Here is a 19,071-nt window from a genome sequence, read left to right as displayed (position 1 = left end):
CAACTTGAGCTGGGGAGGGTACCTGGCCTGCCTCTTGCCATTGTTTTTCCCTTTGGACTTGGTGGGTCCCTGGGGACAATCTCCAGAGATGTCACTAGTTATCTTCCAGTTTTCACCACTTACTTCTTGGGGTGTGGGGGGGAGTAGACTAGTGGAGCATGTCACATCCCCTAGTGTAGTAGTGGTTCTCAACCTTCCTAATGCAGTTAGGAACTTTCTTTCTTTTCTTCTTTTCTTTCTTTCTTTCTTTCTTTCTTTCTTTCTTTCTTTCTTTCTTTCTTTTTTTTTGGTTTTTCAAGACAGGGTTTCTCTGTGTAGCTTTGGAGCCTATCCTGGCACTCACTCTGGAGACCAGGCTGGCCTCGAACTCACAGAGATCCGCCTGCCTCTGCCTCCCGAGTGCTGGGATTAAAGGTGTGCGCCACCAATGGCTGGCTATACTTAGAAACTTTCTAACACCTCATGTTGTGGTGACACCCAACCATAAGCTTATTTCATTGCTACTTCATGAGTATAATTTTGCTCATAACAGTATGAGTCATAAAGTAAATATCTGATATGTGACCCCCTGTGAAAGGATCATTCAACACCCCCAAAAGGGGTTGTGACCTACAGGTTAAGAACCACTGCCCTAGTGGAAACTGAAGCTTAAAACCCAACAGAGTCCAGTCTGCTGAGTAGTATTTAAAGACTGCAGTTTTGTTCCATGTCTTAGAAACTCTGGGTCTAACCCTATATCACAGAGATAGCCCCATGCATTTCCTTCTAAGATGTCACAGCTTTTGCTCTCATGTGTAGACCTTTGCTACAATCTGAATTCACTTTTATCCTCGGTGTAGCATGGGTCAAAGCTCATTCCTTGCCCAGGGATATCCAATGGCTCAGCATTACATGTTGGAAACTTGGGTTGGCAGCTGGACTCTGTTCAGTTCCCAAGAGGTCCCAGGTCCTGCTGACACACTGTACCGATTACCACAGCAACACAGAGCTCTTACAAGCTCTGTGCTTGTAAGGCAACTTCAGACTTGTGTCCTGAAGCTCTTGAAAGAGTAATACCCTCACCCTGCTCTGTGACCCCACAGGATCTCTGACAGTCTCATCCATTCGTTTTTGTTTTAATGATGTTTACAGTTATATTATTTTCACTAAACTTCTTTATAGTAGAATCATATTGAAATTAAGTAAATTGGGCATGATGCAAAGTCTTTAATCCCAGCACTCAGGAGGCAGAGACTGGCAGATCTCTGAGTTTGAGGCCAGCCTGGTCTACATAGTGAGTTCCAGGACAGCCAAGGCTACATAGAGTCTGTTTTAAAAACAAACAAAAAGTTTAAATATACTTGGTATTTAAAGGCAAGAATATAGAATCTCTCTGTGTGAGTTCAAGGCCAGTCTGGTCTACAGATCGAGTGCCAGGACAGGCTCCAAAGCTACACAGAGAAACCCTGTCTTGAAAAACCAAAACAACAATAAAACTTAGAATGAGGAGCTATTTCAAGGACATTAAAAGATCTATCCATGAGGTAGGGGTTTTTGTTTCCTGGTGTTAGGGACTGAATCTAGGATCCCTCACATGCCAGGTACGTGTTCTATCACTGAGCTATATCCCTACCCTCTTTTAGTTTTGGGGATTAAAAGTGTATGCCACCATGGCCTTGCTTATCTTTTATTTTTATTTGAAGAGTTTCACTAAGTTGCCCAGATTGCCTTTGAACTCAATTTGTAACCCAGTCAGGTCTTGGACTATCAGTCTTCTTGCTTCAGCCACCCCAGTAGCTGGAATTTAAGTTTATGCTGCCAGGCCTGGCTGGTGACTATTAGGACACAATGTTGAAAGCACAGAACAGGGTGTCGCATGCATATTCACTATGCCCACTTTAAAAGGGGGATGCTTTCCCATTTCAGTGTCCTGGACTTCTTACAGCCACCTTCTACCCAGGGAAGGCAGCAGCCTTCACAGAAGAAAGAACCTGAGGAAAGGAGGGGCAGAGCTTCCACAGGCAGGAGACATATAACACCTAGCAACTTACTAGAGTCATGTCATCACAACAGGCAGCACAGGTACAGGAGGCAGCATGGGGGTTCAAAATACCATCCTGAAATATAGAAGGTGCTAGAGATGTTATACAGGTATAAACATAGGATTATATAGATAGAAATTAGGGAGTCACCATACCACCCCCACTACCAAGACAAAAAAATCTGAGCATAAAATTGTCACTTCTGGAAACACACAATGCCCCATTGCCAGTAAGCTTTATTCTCTCTTCCTTGGAATGAGACTCCATAGACATGGATCAGCCATAGCCAGGAGCTGACTTAGAGCAAGAATCAAAAGTCTTCTTCCTTGGGCTGGAGAGAGGGTGTAGTGGTAAAGAGAACTTCAATGCTCTTGTAGAAGACCAAGGTTCAATTCCAAGCACCCAAGGTTCAATTCCAATGGCAGCTCACAACTGATCCAACATCACAAGTTCCACGCATGTGGGACACATACTTAGATGCGGGCAAAACACTCATACACATAAAATAATAAAACTAAAGGAAAAAAATTTCTTCCTTGTAAGGAAAATGGAGCAAAAGGAAGGCAGGTGTGGTCAGGTGCTATCAGTGTGACTTCCTCTACTTTTATTCTCATGTGTCTGATATTTCCCTTTTCTGTGCCTACTGTGGCCCCATAGCAATTCTCTGAGTCAAGGCTAGCACACACCCAAGAACATCAAGAGGGCAGGTAAACTGCTCTGGTCATACAGTGAGTACACATCATCAGACCCTCTCTGGTGCCATGTTCTGGGCACTTCCTACTGCTTACCCGAAGGCTGCTGGTCCCGGCACATACCTGGATGAGGCACTGCAGGGGTCTGCCTGCATAGCGGATGCTTCTCTTCCAGTCCTTACTGCTGGCTCTTCCTGCCATAGCTTCAAACTCAGTTGGGCTGTACCAATTTTCTCCCTGCTTGATACACCGACCCCGCCCACCTGGAATGAAGGGGGCTGGTCTTTAGAATTCATCAAGGCCTGTTGCTGGCTTGTGTCTTGCTGACATCAGTTCCTTCCACTGCTTGTTTTCTTTCTCTGCACTGCCTGGCTTGATCTCACCTACCCTATGGTCACCCAATAGGCTGCCTGGCAAGTCGTATCAAATCGACGGTCCATGGTCACTGCATCAGCCCACTTCAGGAGTTCTCTGTCACCTGAGCTGTCTGAGATGACTGGGGAATATGGTTAAGCTCTGCCTCGTTCCTACTCCCTTCCCCATTTAGGGACAACTATGACCCTGAACTTGTCCATATGTCTGTCCTTGTCTTGTGCCCTCCTTGGCATAGGCTCCAGTGACCAGGGCTGAAAGTCATTCACAGATTCATTTCTTCTAACATATTTACAGATGACAGGCTTCCTTGGCCCCAGTTTACTAAAAGGGTCACACAAAAGAACAAAATCTTAACATGGAATGCTGGTAGCCAAGTGCCGCCTCACCTGAGCCAAGCCTGCTCTTGTAGAGCGTGCCACTGATGTTCCGACAGCGCACTGGCAACTCACTGTCATACACTGAAGGGTCCCAGTTGTACTTGGTGCCACCTTTCTCCTGGCCAGGTGCCAGTGGGGTAGGAGGAGACTGAGGACCTGGGCAAAGAGAGGCACAGAGTGACCAGAACAATCCAGGATGGCCCATCCCCAGCCACAAAGCCCCTCACAGGTATAAAGGAGAGCCCTGAAGGGTAGTGCCACCCCTTATGCTGTGGGCAGCGTTCTGTCTCTGCCTGGAAATTTTTGCCTTTTCTATAAACATCTATTTTGTTTTCAAATTTACCACTAAGGGGGAAAAAAAAGTCTGGGGTCAAGTGCTGCGGGTACCTGGGGTGAGAGGTGCTGTTGGGCCCTTCAGCCCAGTGGTCTCCACAATGCTCCCATCTGTGTGTACAACTATTAGCGTGGCTTTCTCAGTGTTCAGGCTGTCCCCGATCTGCAGGGCTGTCCTACCAGACTAGAAGGAAAGACTTGTGTCAGCTCTAGGATAGCCAGAGGCACATTACTTGACCCAGTGGAATGTGGCCCTACTGCAAGTCTCTCACCACTTATCAGCAAGATAGGATGTTTACCCAAGTCCACACATCCACTCCAGAGACATCCCCAAGGCACACAAGTACAGAACCAGGAAAAGCACAAAGGCTACTAAGTGTCTGCACACCTATCAGAGCTGAAGTATTCATACATACAGTTCCTTTCTGGACTCTGAGGAAGTCTGCTTTGTCTAAGAACATGCCCAGTTTCTGAAGACTTCGCATAGAAAGCAGGGTGGTGTAACAGACCACAAAAAGTCTGGTTAAGGACACAGGTGCTACTGAAAGCATCTTGGATGCTAATGCCTAAAGGAGTAGACACGAAGAAAGGACTAATGGACTGTAAGCCTCAGAGAAAGGGGCAGGGAGGTCCAATATAGTGACTCTTCCTGTGTCTACAGATCTCAACAGAATGCGAGCAAAGCCAGGCACCGAGAAGCTCCATTAGGGCTGAGAGCAGCCTGAGCCCGGTGGAACACAAGCTGCAAGACCAGTTGGCATGGAGGATGGCTCCTCATAGCCCCTGTCTTTCTAGGTTTATACAGCACCTTTCATGTTGGTGACCTAAAGTGAGGATAGTGCCTTAGCTCAAATTAGGTGTCCTGTTTTGCCTAGCCCAACCCTGAGGCTCCTGAGAGCCCAGGGAGGCATCTTAACCCCCACCCCATGGCTCCCAGAGTATCAGGTGCTCACCCACATCTAAATCCTGAGAGGGTCTTGAGAATAAGGACTACCCTTGTGGACTGTGTAGAAGTCAAAGGCTCTGAGGACAGTCGCCAGGCACCCTGAGCTACACCCAAGAAGAACTTACCAGTACATGTCCTGATAGCGAAGCCGCATTTGCCACTGATGTTGTGAAGACGTTATCTGCAGAGGACCCCACATTCGCCACAGTCACTGTGGTCACTTCTACAGCAGAACGGAACAGAACACAACTTCACACATGAGGACGGAAGAGCACAAAAGGCAAAGATCTTGTGAGCTTTGAAGTACCCACATGGTATAGGCACTCCTCCCAGATGTTAATACTTCTATTGATGTTCAGCTGGCACCTCCTCTAGTCCGGTCTAAAGTACTTGCTTCTCCCAGAAAAGGGGGACATCTACCCTTTCCCACCAAAGCTTTTCCCATGCAACAGAGATCTCCACCATAACTTCCCACTCCCACTTCACCACTGGCCTTTCTCCCTTTGCAAAGAAGCTGCAAGTCTCAAAGGCCTGGGACAACACCTTGACCATCGAGACATGGCAAGCTCCAGTCCTGCCTCATCCCTCTCTATTGCCATAGCTCAGGCCATCCTACAGTCTTATGTCCACTGTCTGAGACTTCCAAGCCATCCTTCCCAGAAACTCTTCCTCCTGAAAAACATGTCACCCTGCCACAGCCACTCCTGCAATGTGAACTTGACTCCTTGGGGCAGACAGCTCTATCAGCAGTAACTTCACAGAGCAGCTCCACAAAAATGTGTCATGTCGCTGAGGCTTCCCACCACACATGCCACTAAATTCTTCTGTATCCTGCTGCCTGCAACTATGTATCCTTTGCAGTTGGCATTCCCAATCTCTACAACAAGTTCTGTCTGGTACCCAGCATTCTAAAATGCCCAATACCCAGGGAAGCCTCTGGCATATGAGAAATACTCTAAAACGCCAATTGGAGTCCTGCCAGCCCCATTAACCCAGCCCTGCCCAACCTGCACCCCTGTACCTGTCTAGTTCATATCCATTACCAGTCCATACATGGGCATACCTAATTCATCCTCAACTCTGGAAGCACTGAGCCCAGCCACCTGTACATTGTCTGACTTCAGAAACTTACAACAAAAAAAGTAGAAATGTTCTGATACATAAGTATACAACTAAAATTCTGATTTGTGCACGCACGCGAGTGCACACGCACACATTCGAGCACCACAGATGCAATTCTCTAAATGTCACCATAGACAATATCCTATTTCTTTCCTGAACTCAGAAAAATATATGCATAAAGGACAAAAACTTTAAGGCTCCAAATCCCACTATCAACCCAAAATTCATGGATGCAAAAGGAGCACTAAAAGCTCTAAGAAAAGCTGGTCAGTGGTAGTACCCGTCTTTAATCCCAACATTTGGGAGACATAGACAGGTGGATCTTTGAATTCAAGCCTACCCTGGTCTACAGAATTTCAGGACAGCTAGGGCTACACAGAGAAACCCTGTCTTGTAACAAAAAAAGCTCTAGGGAAGGGACCAGAGACGGCTCAGCAGTTAACAGTACTAGCTGCTTTCCCAAAGGACCTGTGTTCCATTCCCAGCACCCACATGGTGGCTTACAACTGTCTAACTCCAGGCACAGGTACACAGATATACATACAGTCACATACATTAAATGAATTAACTTAATTTATTTGTTTGCTTTTTGAGACAGGGTTTCTTTGTATAGTCCTGGAACTAGCTCTGTAAGCCAGGCTGGTCTTGAACTCACAGAGATCCACTTGCCTCTGCCTCCTGAATCCTGGGATTAAAGGCGTACACCATCACAACCCAACTGAAATTAACTTTAAAAAAAGCAAAGCAACAACAACAAAAACCAGCTCCAGGAAGGGAACAGAGAGAGAGCTCAGAAGTTGAATGCATAATGTACTTGCAAAGGACCCAAGTTCAATTTGCATCACCCATGCTGGGTGATCACAGCCAAGAGTAACGCCATCTCCAGGAAGAATCTGATACCTCTAACTTCCACAGGCACCTGCAAACACATACGCATATCCACATGCGCTCATAAAAATAAAAATATTATCTTAAAAAAAAGAAAAGCTCCAGGAAGCCTCCCACACTTCCTTGACTGGATCCAGACCAGGTAGGCAAGCGGAACCAAGGCTTCTCCTCCACCCCTGTGCTTCAGTCCTAAAGCTCTGAACAAACACCCAGAGTTGATGTGCATCAGCTCTGATGTACCCTGAACAGAATCCCAAAGCACACCTGCAGAGCTTCATACTGGAAAACACCTAACAATACAAAAAGCACTGCAGGGACTGGAGAGATGGCTCAGCCATTAAGAGCACTGACTGCTCTTCTACACCTGTATAGTGTGATGCACCTCAGCTCAAGGCTCCATTTATCACAAAACATGAGAATTAGGGCACTCTATGTATCAAGAAACCAGAAGAAACAAAACAGAAAACGAAGTAATAAGAAGGAGGGAATATCTGCAGGGGAAAGGGCAGACTTAGAAGACCCAGCACAAGGAGACTCTCATGCCACTGTAAAACAAGGCTTGATCTGCATCATTACCTCTGAAAAGCTGCCTGCCTTGGAGGACTCTCCTGGCTCCCTGTGCTCAGGTCACACTTGAACTGGCCTTGGGGCAGACAGGTCTACCAGCAGTAATGCTGCTGACCAAACCTGGAGCCCTGGAGCAGCTTCACACAGAATTCACATCAGACCCATCTGTGCTATCAGCTCCCAGGAAGCAGCAAGGGAGGACAAGGCAGGTAGTTGGTATTGAGAAAGTTCCAAAAGGGTTAAAAAAAAAAAAAAAAAAGCCGCAGAGAGGCACACAAGGGAGCAAATATATATACAGTGCTGAGCCAGGCTAGTGGAGTGTGCAAGATGGGTATGCAGGGCATTGTGAGATTCAGGGCAGGGACAAAGCAAGTGTCCAAGGCATATGAAGCACATGGGCAGGTGCAGAGTAGGTGTTCAGGGCATGGTGAGGTGCATTGGCAGGTGTGAAGCCCATAGGCAGGTGCAGAGCATGAGTATAGGGCAGGTGTGAGGTGCACGGACAGGAGCAGGGCAGGTGTGCAAGACATTGTAAGGTGCACTGGCAGATGTGCAGGACAGGTGCAAGAGAGCCTTTCCTGTGAAACAGATGTGCATGACAGATGATGCATAAAGCATATGGGAAGGGGCCTGTACTTGGTGCATGTGTTCAGGGCTTGTACGCGGGAACCCGGTGAGGCGCGAGGCCGGCGGGCGCACTTGCCTGCGAAGGCGGCGGCGGCGGCGGCCTCATCGGGGCTGGGCAGAGCCTCGGTACCCATATCCATGTGCCCAGATTCAGCCGCCATCACCGCCACAGCCGTGACCCGCCGCGTCTCGCGCTCCGCCTCGGAGTCCGCGTCCTCCTCCGAGTCCTCGTCTCTGCTTAACACCGGCTCCTCCGCCTCACTTTCCGCTGCGGCCGCGGCCGCCGCCGCCACAGCGGCCGCGGCCGCCACCGCTGCCGCCTCGGCCAGGCCCAGCTGTTTTGCCGCCGAGTCCGAGTCCTCCATACGGACTCCGCCGAGTCCGCCCGAAGGCGCCGTCCGGGACCGCCCGAAGCGCCAAGCGCCGAGCCCGAAGCAGGGCCCGAAGAGGCCGCCCGAGTTGGGCCGAGGCCGCCCGAAGCCACCGCCCGAGCAGCGACCGAAGAGGCAGTCTGACGCCCGCCGAGTCGAGCCGAAGCCTCCGTCCGAACAGAGCCGATGTCCCGAGTGTAGAACCGAGAAGCTCCGAAGTCTCCCGAAGTGAAGAGTCGAGTCGGTACGAATGGTTCCGAAGCTTCACGAAAGCTATGAGCGTCTCTTCCTCGCTGCCTAGGAGACTGGTCTGATTATGGTCACCAGCCGATAGGGCTGGTCGGTTCTGGACAGTTTCTTGCCGGCTTCCAACAAAGTTTGGGTTGGCCGACCTACCCTGGCGCCACTGGATTTTTCCAACCCCCTCTGGCGGCGGCGGAAGCCGAGCCCACACGAGGCGTAGCCGAACTCCGCCGAATGTCTCCGAGCAGGGTTCTCCGGAGCCTCAGTGCCCGCCTCCTCCTGTCCGAAAGCTCCCGAGTGTTGCCGGACGGGAGAATCGGGCCTCGGCCGCGGTCGGACGCCCGCAGCACCGCGCGGCGGGAGGAGCGAAGATGGCGGGAGGGTGCGGCCAAGAGGCTGCTGGGATTGTGGCGGACCCAGCGGCAAAATGGCGGCCGTTCGGCCAGGTGAGGCGGGCGGGGCTGTACGGGCGCTGGAATAGTGGGGTTGTGCTGTCGCGATGAGAGGCCATTTGGGCTGGCTCTGCAACTCCTCTAATTGTCACCTCGCAATTTCGGGCCCTGGTGGCTGAAGCCCACTAGTCCGGATTTCTGCGCCGGAGTTGGGGAGGGGCATGTCTTCCGGTTGGGCGTGGGCGTGGGGCACTTTGGGGATCCGGCGGCTTCTCGGAAGCTCGTCTCTGTGTACCAGAGACGTACCTGAGGTACACGCTGGGGGACCCCCGTATGCAACCGTGCAACACCTTCTGTGCACCCGAGACCCCCGCGGCTCCCCCAGCGTACACTACTGTGGCACACCGACGACACAGCCATAGCTCAGCACAGCTGACATACATGGCATACCTACGGCGCATCCTGAGCATACCGGCTACTCACCCCGTGGCCACCCTTGACACACCCGTTTCTCACCATGCGCTACACCCTTGGCACACCAGACTAGCATACCGAGGTTGCCCGGGTCAAAACCATAGCACATTCTCAGCTCACCCCTGGCATAGCTGCGGATCACCTCAGGTGTAAGGATAAGTAAGAATTAAGTTTGTGGGAAGAAACAAAAGATGATGATTTAGACTCCCTCAAACAGCTAAAGCAGGTTTGTGCCAGAGACATGACTTGAGTTCTTCTGGCCACTTGGTTGATCAGGGCAAGGGATCCAATCACTCAATAACCAGAGTTCAAGACAACAGATTACATGCTTTAGGCTGGGTTTTTGTAGCTAGGGTTTGGTAGGGAAGGAGCTCTTATTAAGTGCATGATAGGTAAGTTAGCTATTTTTCCTTAGACAAACTGGTCTGTTATCTTCAGAACTTCAGGGCCTGTTATCTCTTTTTGCAACCATGGAGTATCTAGGGGAGGGGTCAACTGCTTTTCTTCTGAACTCAGTGTCTGGAGTCAGAGTCAGCTGCTTTTCTCTACACTAACTACCCAAATAACTGGCTTCTTGGAACTTTGAGCTAAGTCGTGGGGCCGTGGCTTTTGGTGGGATTCTTTGACCATGTATAAACATGACACACCTGCCGTTTGCCCTGGGATACACCCTGGCACACCTGCAGCTCACCACAGATTTTATTCATAGCATGCCTCTTGCTCTGGGACACACTCAAGATATTTATAGCATACATTCAGCTCACCCCAAGCATACCTATAGTTCTCCCCAGTCATGTGTGGCATACCTGAGGTACACTTCCGGCAAACCTGGTGCACACCAAACACAACCATGGCATAATGTTAACTTACCCTGAGTGAATGCACACCTGTATACACACACACACTCAATGTCCTTGTGACTTACTTGAGTCCTGGGCAGCCAGAAGCTGCTTGTAGCCTACGTTTCACCATGGTAGAGTCCCAGGCCCAATGAGGAGGTCTGGACACAGATGATGTGTGAGCATATAGGGTAGGGCCAGGTGCCAGCAATGTGGGTCAGAAGCTAGTCATAGATAACTCAGACCTATTCGTGTCCATTCATCCATCCACTCTCCCAAGTGTTGCTTAAAGGGAACAAATATCAGAAATGTGATTGTACTACATGTGCAACCTAGGCTGCCTGGCACTTACTACCATACTGCTTTGTTTAATATCTATCACAGACTTGGAAGTGCTATTGTTGTGTGTATGTTTATAGTAAAAAGAAATTTTGGGGTGAGAAAGCCATTTTGGAATTAAGTCACATCAAAGGCCCAGTTCCCAGACTGGGCTGTTGGCCCACTCCACTAGTCTGAGAGGCTGAATCAGGAAGATGGCTATGAGTTCTAGGGCAGACAGGTCAGAGCTAGATAATGAGGCCCTGTCTCAAATTAAAAAAAAAAAAAAAAAAAAAAAAAAAAAAAAAAGAATATAATCTCAACACTTGGGAGACAAATTCAAGGCAGCCTGGGTTACATAGGAGACCTTGTCCCCCCCCAAAAGAAAACAAAGAGCTCCTACCAGAAGAGGGTGTCTGTAGTCTTTGTCACACCCAGAAAACATTTATTTTTTTACTTCCACAGTAAACTTCTGCCTTGTATCTGTTGGTAGCCACACAGTAATTACCAAAAATAATAAGAAAAGTATTAAGTCCCAGAAGTCTGACAGCAGTTCAGCCAAATGAACTCCTGTAGGTTTGAGAATGGTAGAATTATTTTAATTAAGTCAGTTATTTTAAAATGCCATTTAAGCTGGACATAGTGGAGCCTATCTTTAATTCCAGCACTCGGGAGGTAAAGGCAGGCAGATCTCTTGAGTTTGAGGCCAGCCTGGTCTACATAGTGAGTTCTAGGAAAGCCAGGGCTACATAGTGAGACCCTGTTTTGGAAAATAAATAAATAAATAATATGCCATTTGAGGGTTTTATACAATATTTTTAAATTTTTTTATTATGTGTATGTGGAAGGGAGCACTTGAGTGTAAGGTACCCACAGAAGCCAGAAGAAGGCATTAGATTTCCTGGAGCTGAAGTTAAAGGTATTTGTGGCTGCCTGAGTGGGTACTGGGAACCAAACTTGGGTCTTCCACAAGAGCAGTATGTCCTTTTACCAACTGAACCATTTCTCCAGCCCCCTCCCTATACAGTATTTTTTCCCAAGTCTCACAATTTTGATCTTTAACAATAAACATCTGGCCGGGCGTTGGTGGCGCACGCCTTTAACCCCAGCACTCGGGAGGCAGAGGCAGGCGGATCTCTGTGAATTCGAGACCAGCCTGGTCTCCAGAGCGATTGCCAAGATAGGCTTCAAAGCTACACAGAGAAACCTGTGTAGGTTTCTTAAGAGAAACCCTGTCTTGAAAAAACAACAAAAAACCCCCAAACAATAAACATCCAGCAGATACAATTTAAATGTTTTTGCCACCTTTTGGGGTGTGTGTGTGGCAGTGTTGGGGATTGGACCAGTACTTTTGCATGTTACACAAGTGTCGTTTACATATATCCCAACCCGGATACTAGGTGTTATAAAAGGATCCAAAGGGGGGCTAGCGAGAGAGCTCAACTGTTCAGAGCACTGGCTGCTCTTCCAGAGATCTCAGGTTTGATTCCCCGCACCCACATCTGTAGCTCCAGTCCCAGGGGATCTGACACCCTCTTCTGGCCTCTGCTGGCACTTTATACATGAAGTCCACAGGCATACACCCATACACGTAAAACTAAAAGGGTAAACTTTAAATATTAAAAAAGTATTCAAAGCAAAGAAAACGGCAATTAATGTAAAACCAACCCAAATAATGAACAGGTATCTAGGTAGCCTAGTTTAGCTGGGGCCTGGAAAAGAACAGATCGGGTTTACTGGAGCACCCTGTGGAAACATGATGCCTCTCCAGTCACACTCTCTTGGCTTCCTGCTCCCACACGTGTGCCTGCTGGGAGACTGTCCAAAGGCTGTTACTAATGTCCTGTGTTTACCAGTTTATGACTTGCACATGCAAGAGTGCACATCTCCAGAGTAGGCAGCTTCAAGCTGGCCTTCAAAATCGAGTGAATCTCACCAAGGTACCCCTTCCTTTTCTGCTGCAGCCCCACAGGACATGGAACAGAGCGGAAGATGTGCTCAGTTTGGGTTCAGGTGCTGCTCTGTCTCTGCTCAGAAGGCAGCCTCTTTTATAGGAGGTTTTGGCCAAATTCAGAGTTTTTATGTTGTGCGTACACATGTAGAGACATGCACAGCATGAGTGTGCAGCTGGTGTGAGCCTCCAGACAGACAGCCTGACCCAGGTCACATTCCATCTAGGGATGGGCCAGGCAGATTTTCAAGTACAAAACTTCAGAAGCAGAGACACAGGGGAGGCTCTGTTACACCCTAGAGCTGACTCTCACAAGATGAGGGAGAAATAACACCTGCATGGAGCATGAGCTGTTCTAAGAGAATGCCTAACTACACGGGGGAGGGGGGTTTAAAAAGTACTCCCCCCACACACTGTTAGTTTGGGGAAGTGAAGAAAATTCCATCAGAAAGCAATATCCTAGGAGGGATGGATGTAGAAGCGATACCAGAACCTAGCTCTGGCCATGGTTCACTTCCGTTTATGAACATGAAATCAGAGAACTAAGTGACTGTCATGCTGCTGCTGATGTCTTACTGGCAATCCTTTGTCTTCCAGGGAGAGGCTCCTTCAAGGTGGTATCCTGCTGCTGTTCCCCATGGCCTTGGCCAAGCAAAGCCCCTTTAGAGCAGGCACTGCCATGCTATTTGCTGGCCTGGCTCACTTGGCTCTCCACCTTTTTGTGCCTTTCATGCGCCCCCCCTTTTTCTTAAATTTTGATTAGTGACTTGTAAGAGGGAAAGGTGTTCCCTGGTGTGCTGGCTCTGTCACCCACCAGCTCAGCCCTGTTCCCTTCAAAGGGCTAGTACATTATGGGGATGGCCACTTGCCTGCCACCAACCAAACTAACATGGCAGGAGGCAAAAACCGCTGACTTTGAATGGCCAAGCATTGCATTTTTTTCTAAAGAAAATGAAAAGGATCCTCTCTGTAACTCACAACTTCATCAGTATGAAGAACTCGCTCTGTTCTGCCTGCATCTGCATCTGGGGTACTTGGCCACGCCCTACGGGATGGGAGGGATCCAACATCATTTTGTGACACCCCACCCCAGGAGCCCTTTAGCACTAGAAGCCCCAGGTAGGCAGAAGCTAGTGGCTGGGTTCCATGGTCATCTGTAGGTACTCTGTTGGAATTTACCCAGACCTGCTGATTTATGGCTATGGGTGGCAGGGTGGCAGGATAGGCCCCTCTGCTTGGCCACCTGAGTAGGTGTAACCCATTGGTGAGTTTGAGGATCCTTGATTTCTTACCAGCTCTCGTCAGTTCCTCTTCAGATGCTGTTTCACCTCAGTGGGCTGTACTATGCTCTGTACTTCCTAGCTACATTCCTGATGATTGCATATAAAAGTAAGTTATGAGTGCCAGGCCCATCAAAGGAATTGTGCCTCTAATCCGATGATCTGAGTTCTGGCTGTGTGTGTGTTCCCCAGGTCAGGTTTTCAGCTATCCTTGTAACTGTCTGGTCCTGGATCTGGTTCTTTTGCTTCTGATGGGGATTCTCGAAGTAGCTCGGCTATACCTAGGTGAGTTGGCTGTGAAAGCATAAAATGCTTTTGGCCCCAGAGGTGTTCTTTCAAACTTTCTGAACCTTTAAATATTAATCATTTTATAGTGTGGGTCTTGGAGACATCTCCATTCAGGCAGCTTTACCAGGTACTTTGCATCATCACCTTACAGAGTCATTAAGAATTAAGCATTTGTTCAGAAGCTTTACTCCAAGAATAATTGACACTGGTGAGAGCCTCCTGTCTGGACGGAGATATATACTACAGCTGTGCTCAGATCAGAAGCCCAGCCTAAAGCTAGAGCTCCAGAAAGCTTCCCTGAGCTCCCCTCATCCCTATTGGTTTCAGCAGTCAGGGAGAAAGTCTGGTAGAGCAGGGGTCTGGAGTGTTTGCCAGATCCCTGCAAAGACAGGGGACCCTGCTTCCCCAAGCCCACTCATTGTCACATCAGTTCCCACCTTGAGACCACTCTTTGCCAGTTGCCTCTTTTTATCTATTCATTTATTTATTTAGACCATCTTATGTAACTAATGCTGGTCTTGAACTCCTGATCCTTCTTTCTCCTGAGTGTTGAAATTGTAGGCATGCATCATCATGTCCAGTTTTTATGTATTGGTAGGATCAAACCCAGGCCTCATGCATGCTAGGCAAGCACTGTATTCCCATCCCTTCCTTTTTCTCTAAGTCACACAGTTCATTTAGATCAGGATTAGGGTCAGAACAGGTAGGTTCTTGTAATAGACAAGGAGTCAAACGGTAAAGCATGCAAGTCTTCCTCCCAGAGCTGGCTGCAGTGATGATCACATGTCTATGTCTCTAGCTCTGCCCCTGTTCTTTCCTATACTCAGTCACAGACATGTGTAAAGAAGGCACCTCATCCAGGTACATTGTGCTACCAGGCTCTGATCCCTCTCTTCTAATCAGATCTGGTACCTCCTCTCTCCCTCTGCAGGGAGTAACAAGTATCATCTTAGATAGAGCCCCAGTGTCTGCTGCCATGGACTGTGTTGGAGTTTACACAGCTTTCTCAGTAGGCAGTATTGCCTATGGGATGCAGAGACCGTTGTTGCGGTCAGCCCAACCCTTTACAGTTCCCTGTGGAGTTGTCAACATTGGCCCTCTCCAAGCACTTGGCACTCAGCAGGCCCTTAAGCACCACCACCCCCATCCACTAAAGTCGGCATAATCAGATGCCCAGGGCTAGGGCCAGAGGACCTTCAGATTCCTCCAGCAGCTGGGGTCAGCAGACCCTTGGGCACCTCTGGTAGCTGGCCAACTATTGGCAGCTCCAAGTTGGCATTTTCCATGACTGACCCATTTGTTTGTAATGTTTTTCATGAGTATTCATGAAATTTTCCAGAACCAGCCTGCCTTAACCCAGAGTAAAATATTTTTAGATATTTTAAACAAAATCCGTTTGATCCCACTTGGATTTAGAAAAAGGTGGCAAATGCCCACAGTTTTAAAACCACACTGTTTGTGTCTCAAGAGTACAGACTGAGATTTACCCGTTGGTACTCTCAAACGTGGAGTGACCCCAGTGGGCAGTTTTCCCAAAAACCATGAATTCATCGACCCTTAGCAACCACAATACCTGGAGCTGGGCAGTTGGTGGGATGTCCTGTAGCCCCTGTTTCACTCTTATGTTTGCTTTCTTTTCAGGCACAAAAGGCAACCTGACAGAGACTGAAGTGCCACTGGCAGCCAGCCTGGCATTCACGGCAGTCAGTGGTCTCCTTTCTGTTCACTTCTTGCTCTGGCAGACCTTGGTGCTGTGGTTGGACTCAGTCCTCAGCACCATTCTCCTGGTGTTGCATGGGCTGGAGGCTGGATTGCAGGTGGTGGTCATTGCTGACTTCATCAGGTAGACAGACCAGCATAACCTACACAGCAGTGCTCCTCGGCCTCCAGCCATCTCCTTTGCTCCCAGACACAAAGGGTATTTTTTTTTTTTTTTTGGATTGATTGTCTATAGATGGGTTTAGATGGCTTATAAATCTTTTTTAGTTAGGTGGGTACAGGAACCAGGGAGGGAAAAACTGTTAGGAGCCTAGATGTTGAAGATAACCATCATGGACAGTCAGTCCCAGAGATGTCCACTCATCTGGGGTTCTGGCTGTAGCAACAGGACCACCAGTGATGGCCAGGCCAGTGGAAGAAGGCAAAGCCTTTCAGGAAGTCAACAGCTGGGGGCAGCCCAGCAGCTCCACCCTGTCTCAGCCCCAGAAATGCAGCATCCTGGCAGGAGGACGTGGCTGTGTTGGTGTGTCACAAGTGTTTTCTCACACAGGAATTACTGACTTCCGTGCTTCCCACACTGGCCCTGGTTCTTGTTCTGAGAACCTGCTGTACTCTGTTCCCAGGCCTGGAATCCCTCTGGAGCTTCAGGTTGGCTGGCCTTGTGTTCCAGTGTCCCCACAAGTGGACTCCCTGAATAAAACTGTTTGGTTTCCAAAAGGAAACAAAAGCACATGTATGCCAGGTATGGCGGCACACAAACACGTTTAATTCCAGCACCCAGGAGGCAAAGGCAAGCATATCTTTGTAAGTTCAAAGCCAAACTGGTCTACATAGTAAATTGCAGGTCAGCTAGGGTTACATAGTGAGACCTTGTCTTTAAAAACAAAAACAAAAAAAGGCCTGTTGGGGTGGCACACACAGGTAGAATTTACTGAAGGAGGCAGAGGCAGGAGGATCATGAGTTTGAGGCCAGCCTGGGCTACACGTTTTATTAAAAAGGAAAAGAAAAGTAGGGGGCTGGAGAGACGGCTCAGCAGAGCACTGGCTGCTCTTCCAGAGGACCCAGGTTCAATTCCCAGCACCTACAAGGCAGCTCACACTTGTCTATAACTCCAGTTCCAGTGGATCTGACATCCTTACACAGACACACATGAAGGGAAAACACCAATGCACATAAAAGAAAAAGAAGAAGAAGAAGAAAGCAGGTCAGAGAACTGTGTATTGTAATGTTCACTTCAGCCATCGGTGGGGGGAGGGGCAGTAGGGGACAGAATGAAAGAACAGCTTTCTAGGAATCTGTCACAGTCATAGTCCATTAAACTGTGGCTTTTGTCAAGTGCCGAGTAAATTCCAGCTCATCTCTTGCTTTTCTATTCCTAGCCCTTTTTTTCCTAAAAAATATTTAAGCAGGGTTTTTTAAAAAAAAAAACAAAAAAACCAACAGGTTCTTTCGTTTGTTTCTGTTATGTTTTCTGTTTGTGATACTATGTTCAAATGTCTAGTTTCTCTTTATAAAAAATAAATTATGCTGTCATGATCTTGTCTTTTGGTTTTTCGAGACAGGGTTTCTCTACTGCTTTGGAGATTGTCCTGGAACTAACTCTGTAGACCAGGGTGGCCTCGAACTCATAGATCTGCCTGCCTCTGCCTCCCGATTGTTGGGATTAAAGGCGTGCCCCACCAATGCCCAGCTGATTTTGTCTTAATTATAACTACCTACCTTTCCCCCAGGATCCAGTGTAGAGGAGCCCATCCTGATGCTGCTTCTCAGCCCTATCCTGGAACTTGTCCTGTAGCCTCTACCCCAGTAACTATACAGAAGCCTCCCTGTAGAGTGTGTTGAGAATGGTAGGCTGCTGGGGCATCCGTAGCCTTCTCTGGGACCAGGGAACCTATGCCCATTGGTCCTTGGCTGGTTTCCTTTAACCCATATCTCCCAGAGACCACGGTGAATAACAGGATGGCCTGGAGGCATGTTGTCCCTGCCCCACAGGCAGGCTTGGGAAGGACCAGTGATCTAGAAATCCTAGGGGCACTTCCCTCCCCACTGGCCCTGTGGCTTGACCAAGTATAACCTGGGTATGTAGAATGGGCTAAGGATAGTGGGAGGGGGCTCAGCCACTCTCTGCAGATCAAGTCAGGACCTCTGTTGGGAAGGGAGCTTGTCACCTTCACACAGAGTTTCAAGCCTTTAACACCTCTACTCTTACTGGCCACATGGAGGTGGTATTTCAGGTGGCCTAGATTGGACATCAGCTACTGCCACCAGCTTGGGCCACCACACAATGAAGTCAGTGAGCACTGGGAGCCCCACCTGAGCTGCATTACATTCCCCACACTTTACCCTCTCCCAGCTCTGCCCAGGAATGTCAGAGCCGACACAGGTACCTGCCCCTCCCATTACACAGCTGAGCACTTGACCTCTGCTTGCTGTACCAGGGCAAGGTCACAGGCAGAGCAAGATTGGGCCAGTTCTGTGAGATCAGCATAAGGGCTGGGAACAAGGAAGCCTCTCAGGTTCATCAGGAGCTGAGTCTGGAGGACCAAGTCCACTTCTGCCACCACTCTGTCCAGCTTACTTGTGGTGTCCCAGAGTGTGTCAGGTGGGCCAGACAGTGCTGCTGGCCCTATGGGGCAGAGTTCTGTGTCCTGGGAAGTGCTGACTGCCTGCCCGGGACAAACATGCCAGGGCCCTGCCTTCTGGAACTGTAGCCTGGGACCCTGACTTCCTGGCAGCACCCATTTCCTCTGTCCCAACTCCGGGAACAATAGCCGGGGCCTTAGGGTCCCTGTTCACATAAGGGCAGTACCCTTGGCTAGAGGGCCATAACTCCATTTATTTTCTCCTAGCCGGCTAGTTGGCAGCTCTAAATTCACCCAATCCTGGCGAAAGCTGTCAGCAGAGTGGACAGGGTATTCTGGGGTCAACATGGTGGGGACAGGCAGCCTCTCCATAAATAGCCCATCCCTCAGGGGATGCTCGAGCTGGACAGAGACTTGAGGAACTTCTTATGTGAAGGATGGAAAGGCCCCCACCCAATATCCTTGAACCCAATATCCCAACCCCCAGACTGACCAACTGAAGAGCTCTGTCCCAGTGCAACTTGGGGGCGGAGGGCACCTGATAGGTGCTTGGTTGAGAGCTCCGCATGACTGCAACCCTCATAGACTTCTTCCATACTGCTCATGCAAGCCGGTCCAGGTCTCCACCTGCTACTGCAGCTTAGCCAGTAAGAGCAGCTGGGGCC

General features: G+C 48.9%; 2 protein-coding genes across 21 annotated transcripts in view; one reads left to right on the top strand and one right to left on the bottom strand.

Moving 5' to 3' along the window:
• Window positions 1-10,372, bottom strand: part of Deaf1 (DEAF1 transcription factor) — a 30,580-nt gene extending 20,208 nt beyond the window's left edge. For 4 of the 9 annotated variants that reach the window (XM_027408955.2, XM_027408956.2, XM_027408957.2 and 1 more), the window contains exons 1-7: window positions 8,025-8,449; window positions 4,870-4,967; window positions 4,215-4,364; window positions 3,853-3,982; window positions 3,475-3,621; window positions 2,837-2,976; window positions 2,031-2,096 (exon numbers count right to left, since the gene is read on the bottom strand). In XM_027408955.2, the coding sequence (XP_027264756.1) occupies window positions 2,031-2,096; window positions 2,837-2,976; window positions 3,475-3,621; window positions 3,853-3,982; window positions 4,215-4,364; window positions 4,870-4,967; window positions 8,025-8,313 (1,020 nt within the window). In that variant the 5' untranslated portion in view covers window positions 8,314-8,449. Of the gene's footprint in view, window positions 1-2,030; window positions 2,097-2,836; window positions 2,977-3,474; window positions 3,622-3,852; window positions 3,983-4,214; window positions 4,365-4,869; window positions 4,968-7,330; window positions 7,998-8,024; window positions 9,149-10,353 lie in introns of those variants that run through there. The other 5 variants (XM_035442109.1, XM_035442110.1, XM_027408961.2 and 2 more) reach the window with 5 other exon arrangements.
• Window positions 8,807-16,545, top strand: Tmem80 (transmembrane protein 80). Of its 12 annotated transcripts, XR_003484007.2 has the most exons (6): window positions 8,883-9,008; window positions 13,134-13,655; window positions 13,842-13,925; window positions 14,009-14,101; window positions 15,746-16,022; window positions 16,374-16,545. XR_003484007.2 is itself a non-coding variant. In XM_035442112.1 (5 exons), the coding sequence occupies exons 1-5, from the start codon at window positions 8,990-8,992 to the stop codon at window positions 15,949-15,951; spliced, it is 408 nt and encodes a 135-aa protein (XP_035298003.1). In that variant the 5' UTR covers window positions 8,852-8,989; the 3' UTR covers window positions 15,952-16,545. The 12 variants fall into 12 exon arrangements, 11 of the variants coding, with proteins under 11 accessions (XP_035298002.1, XP_035298003.1, XP_027264767.1 ...); XM_035442112.1 differs by having other exon boundaries at window positions 8,852-9,008; window positions 13,134-13,150; window positions 13,853-13,925; window positions 15,746-16,545; XM_027408966.2 differs by having other exon boundaries at window positions 8,852-9,008; window positions 13,134-13,150; window positions 13,832-13,925; window positions 15,746-16,545.
• The last annotated feature ends 2,526 nt before the right edge of the window (window positions 16,546-19,071 follow it).

The sequence above is a fragment of the Cricetulus griseus genome, chromosome 3, assembly GCF_003668045.3.
Source record: "Cricetulus griseus strain 17A/GY chromosome 3, alternate assembly CriGri-PICRH-1.0, whole genome shotgun sequence".
In the NCBI taxonomy this organism is placed as follows: Eukaryota; Metazoa; Chordata; class Mammalia; order Rodentia; family Cricetidae; genus Cricetulus; species Cricetulus griseus.
Note: the sequence above shows the minus strand (reverse complement) of the source record. Positions and strands in the feature narration are given on the sequence as shown.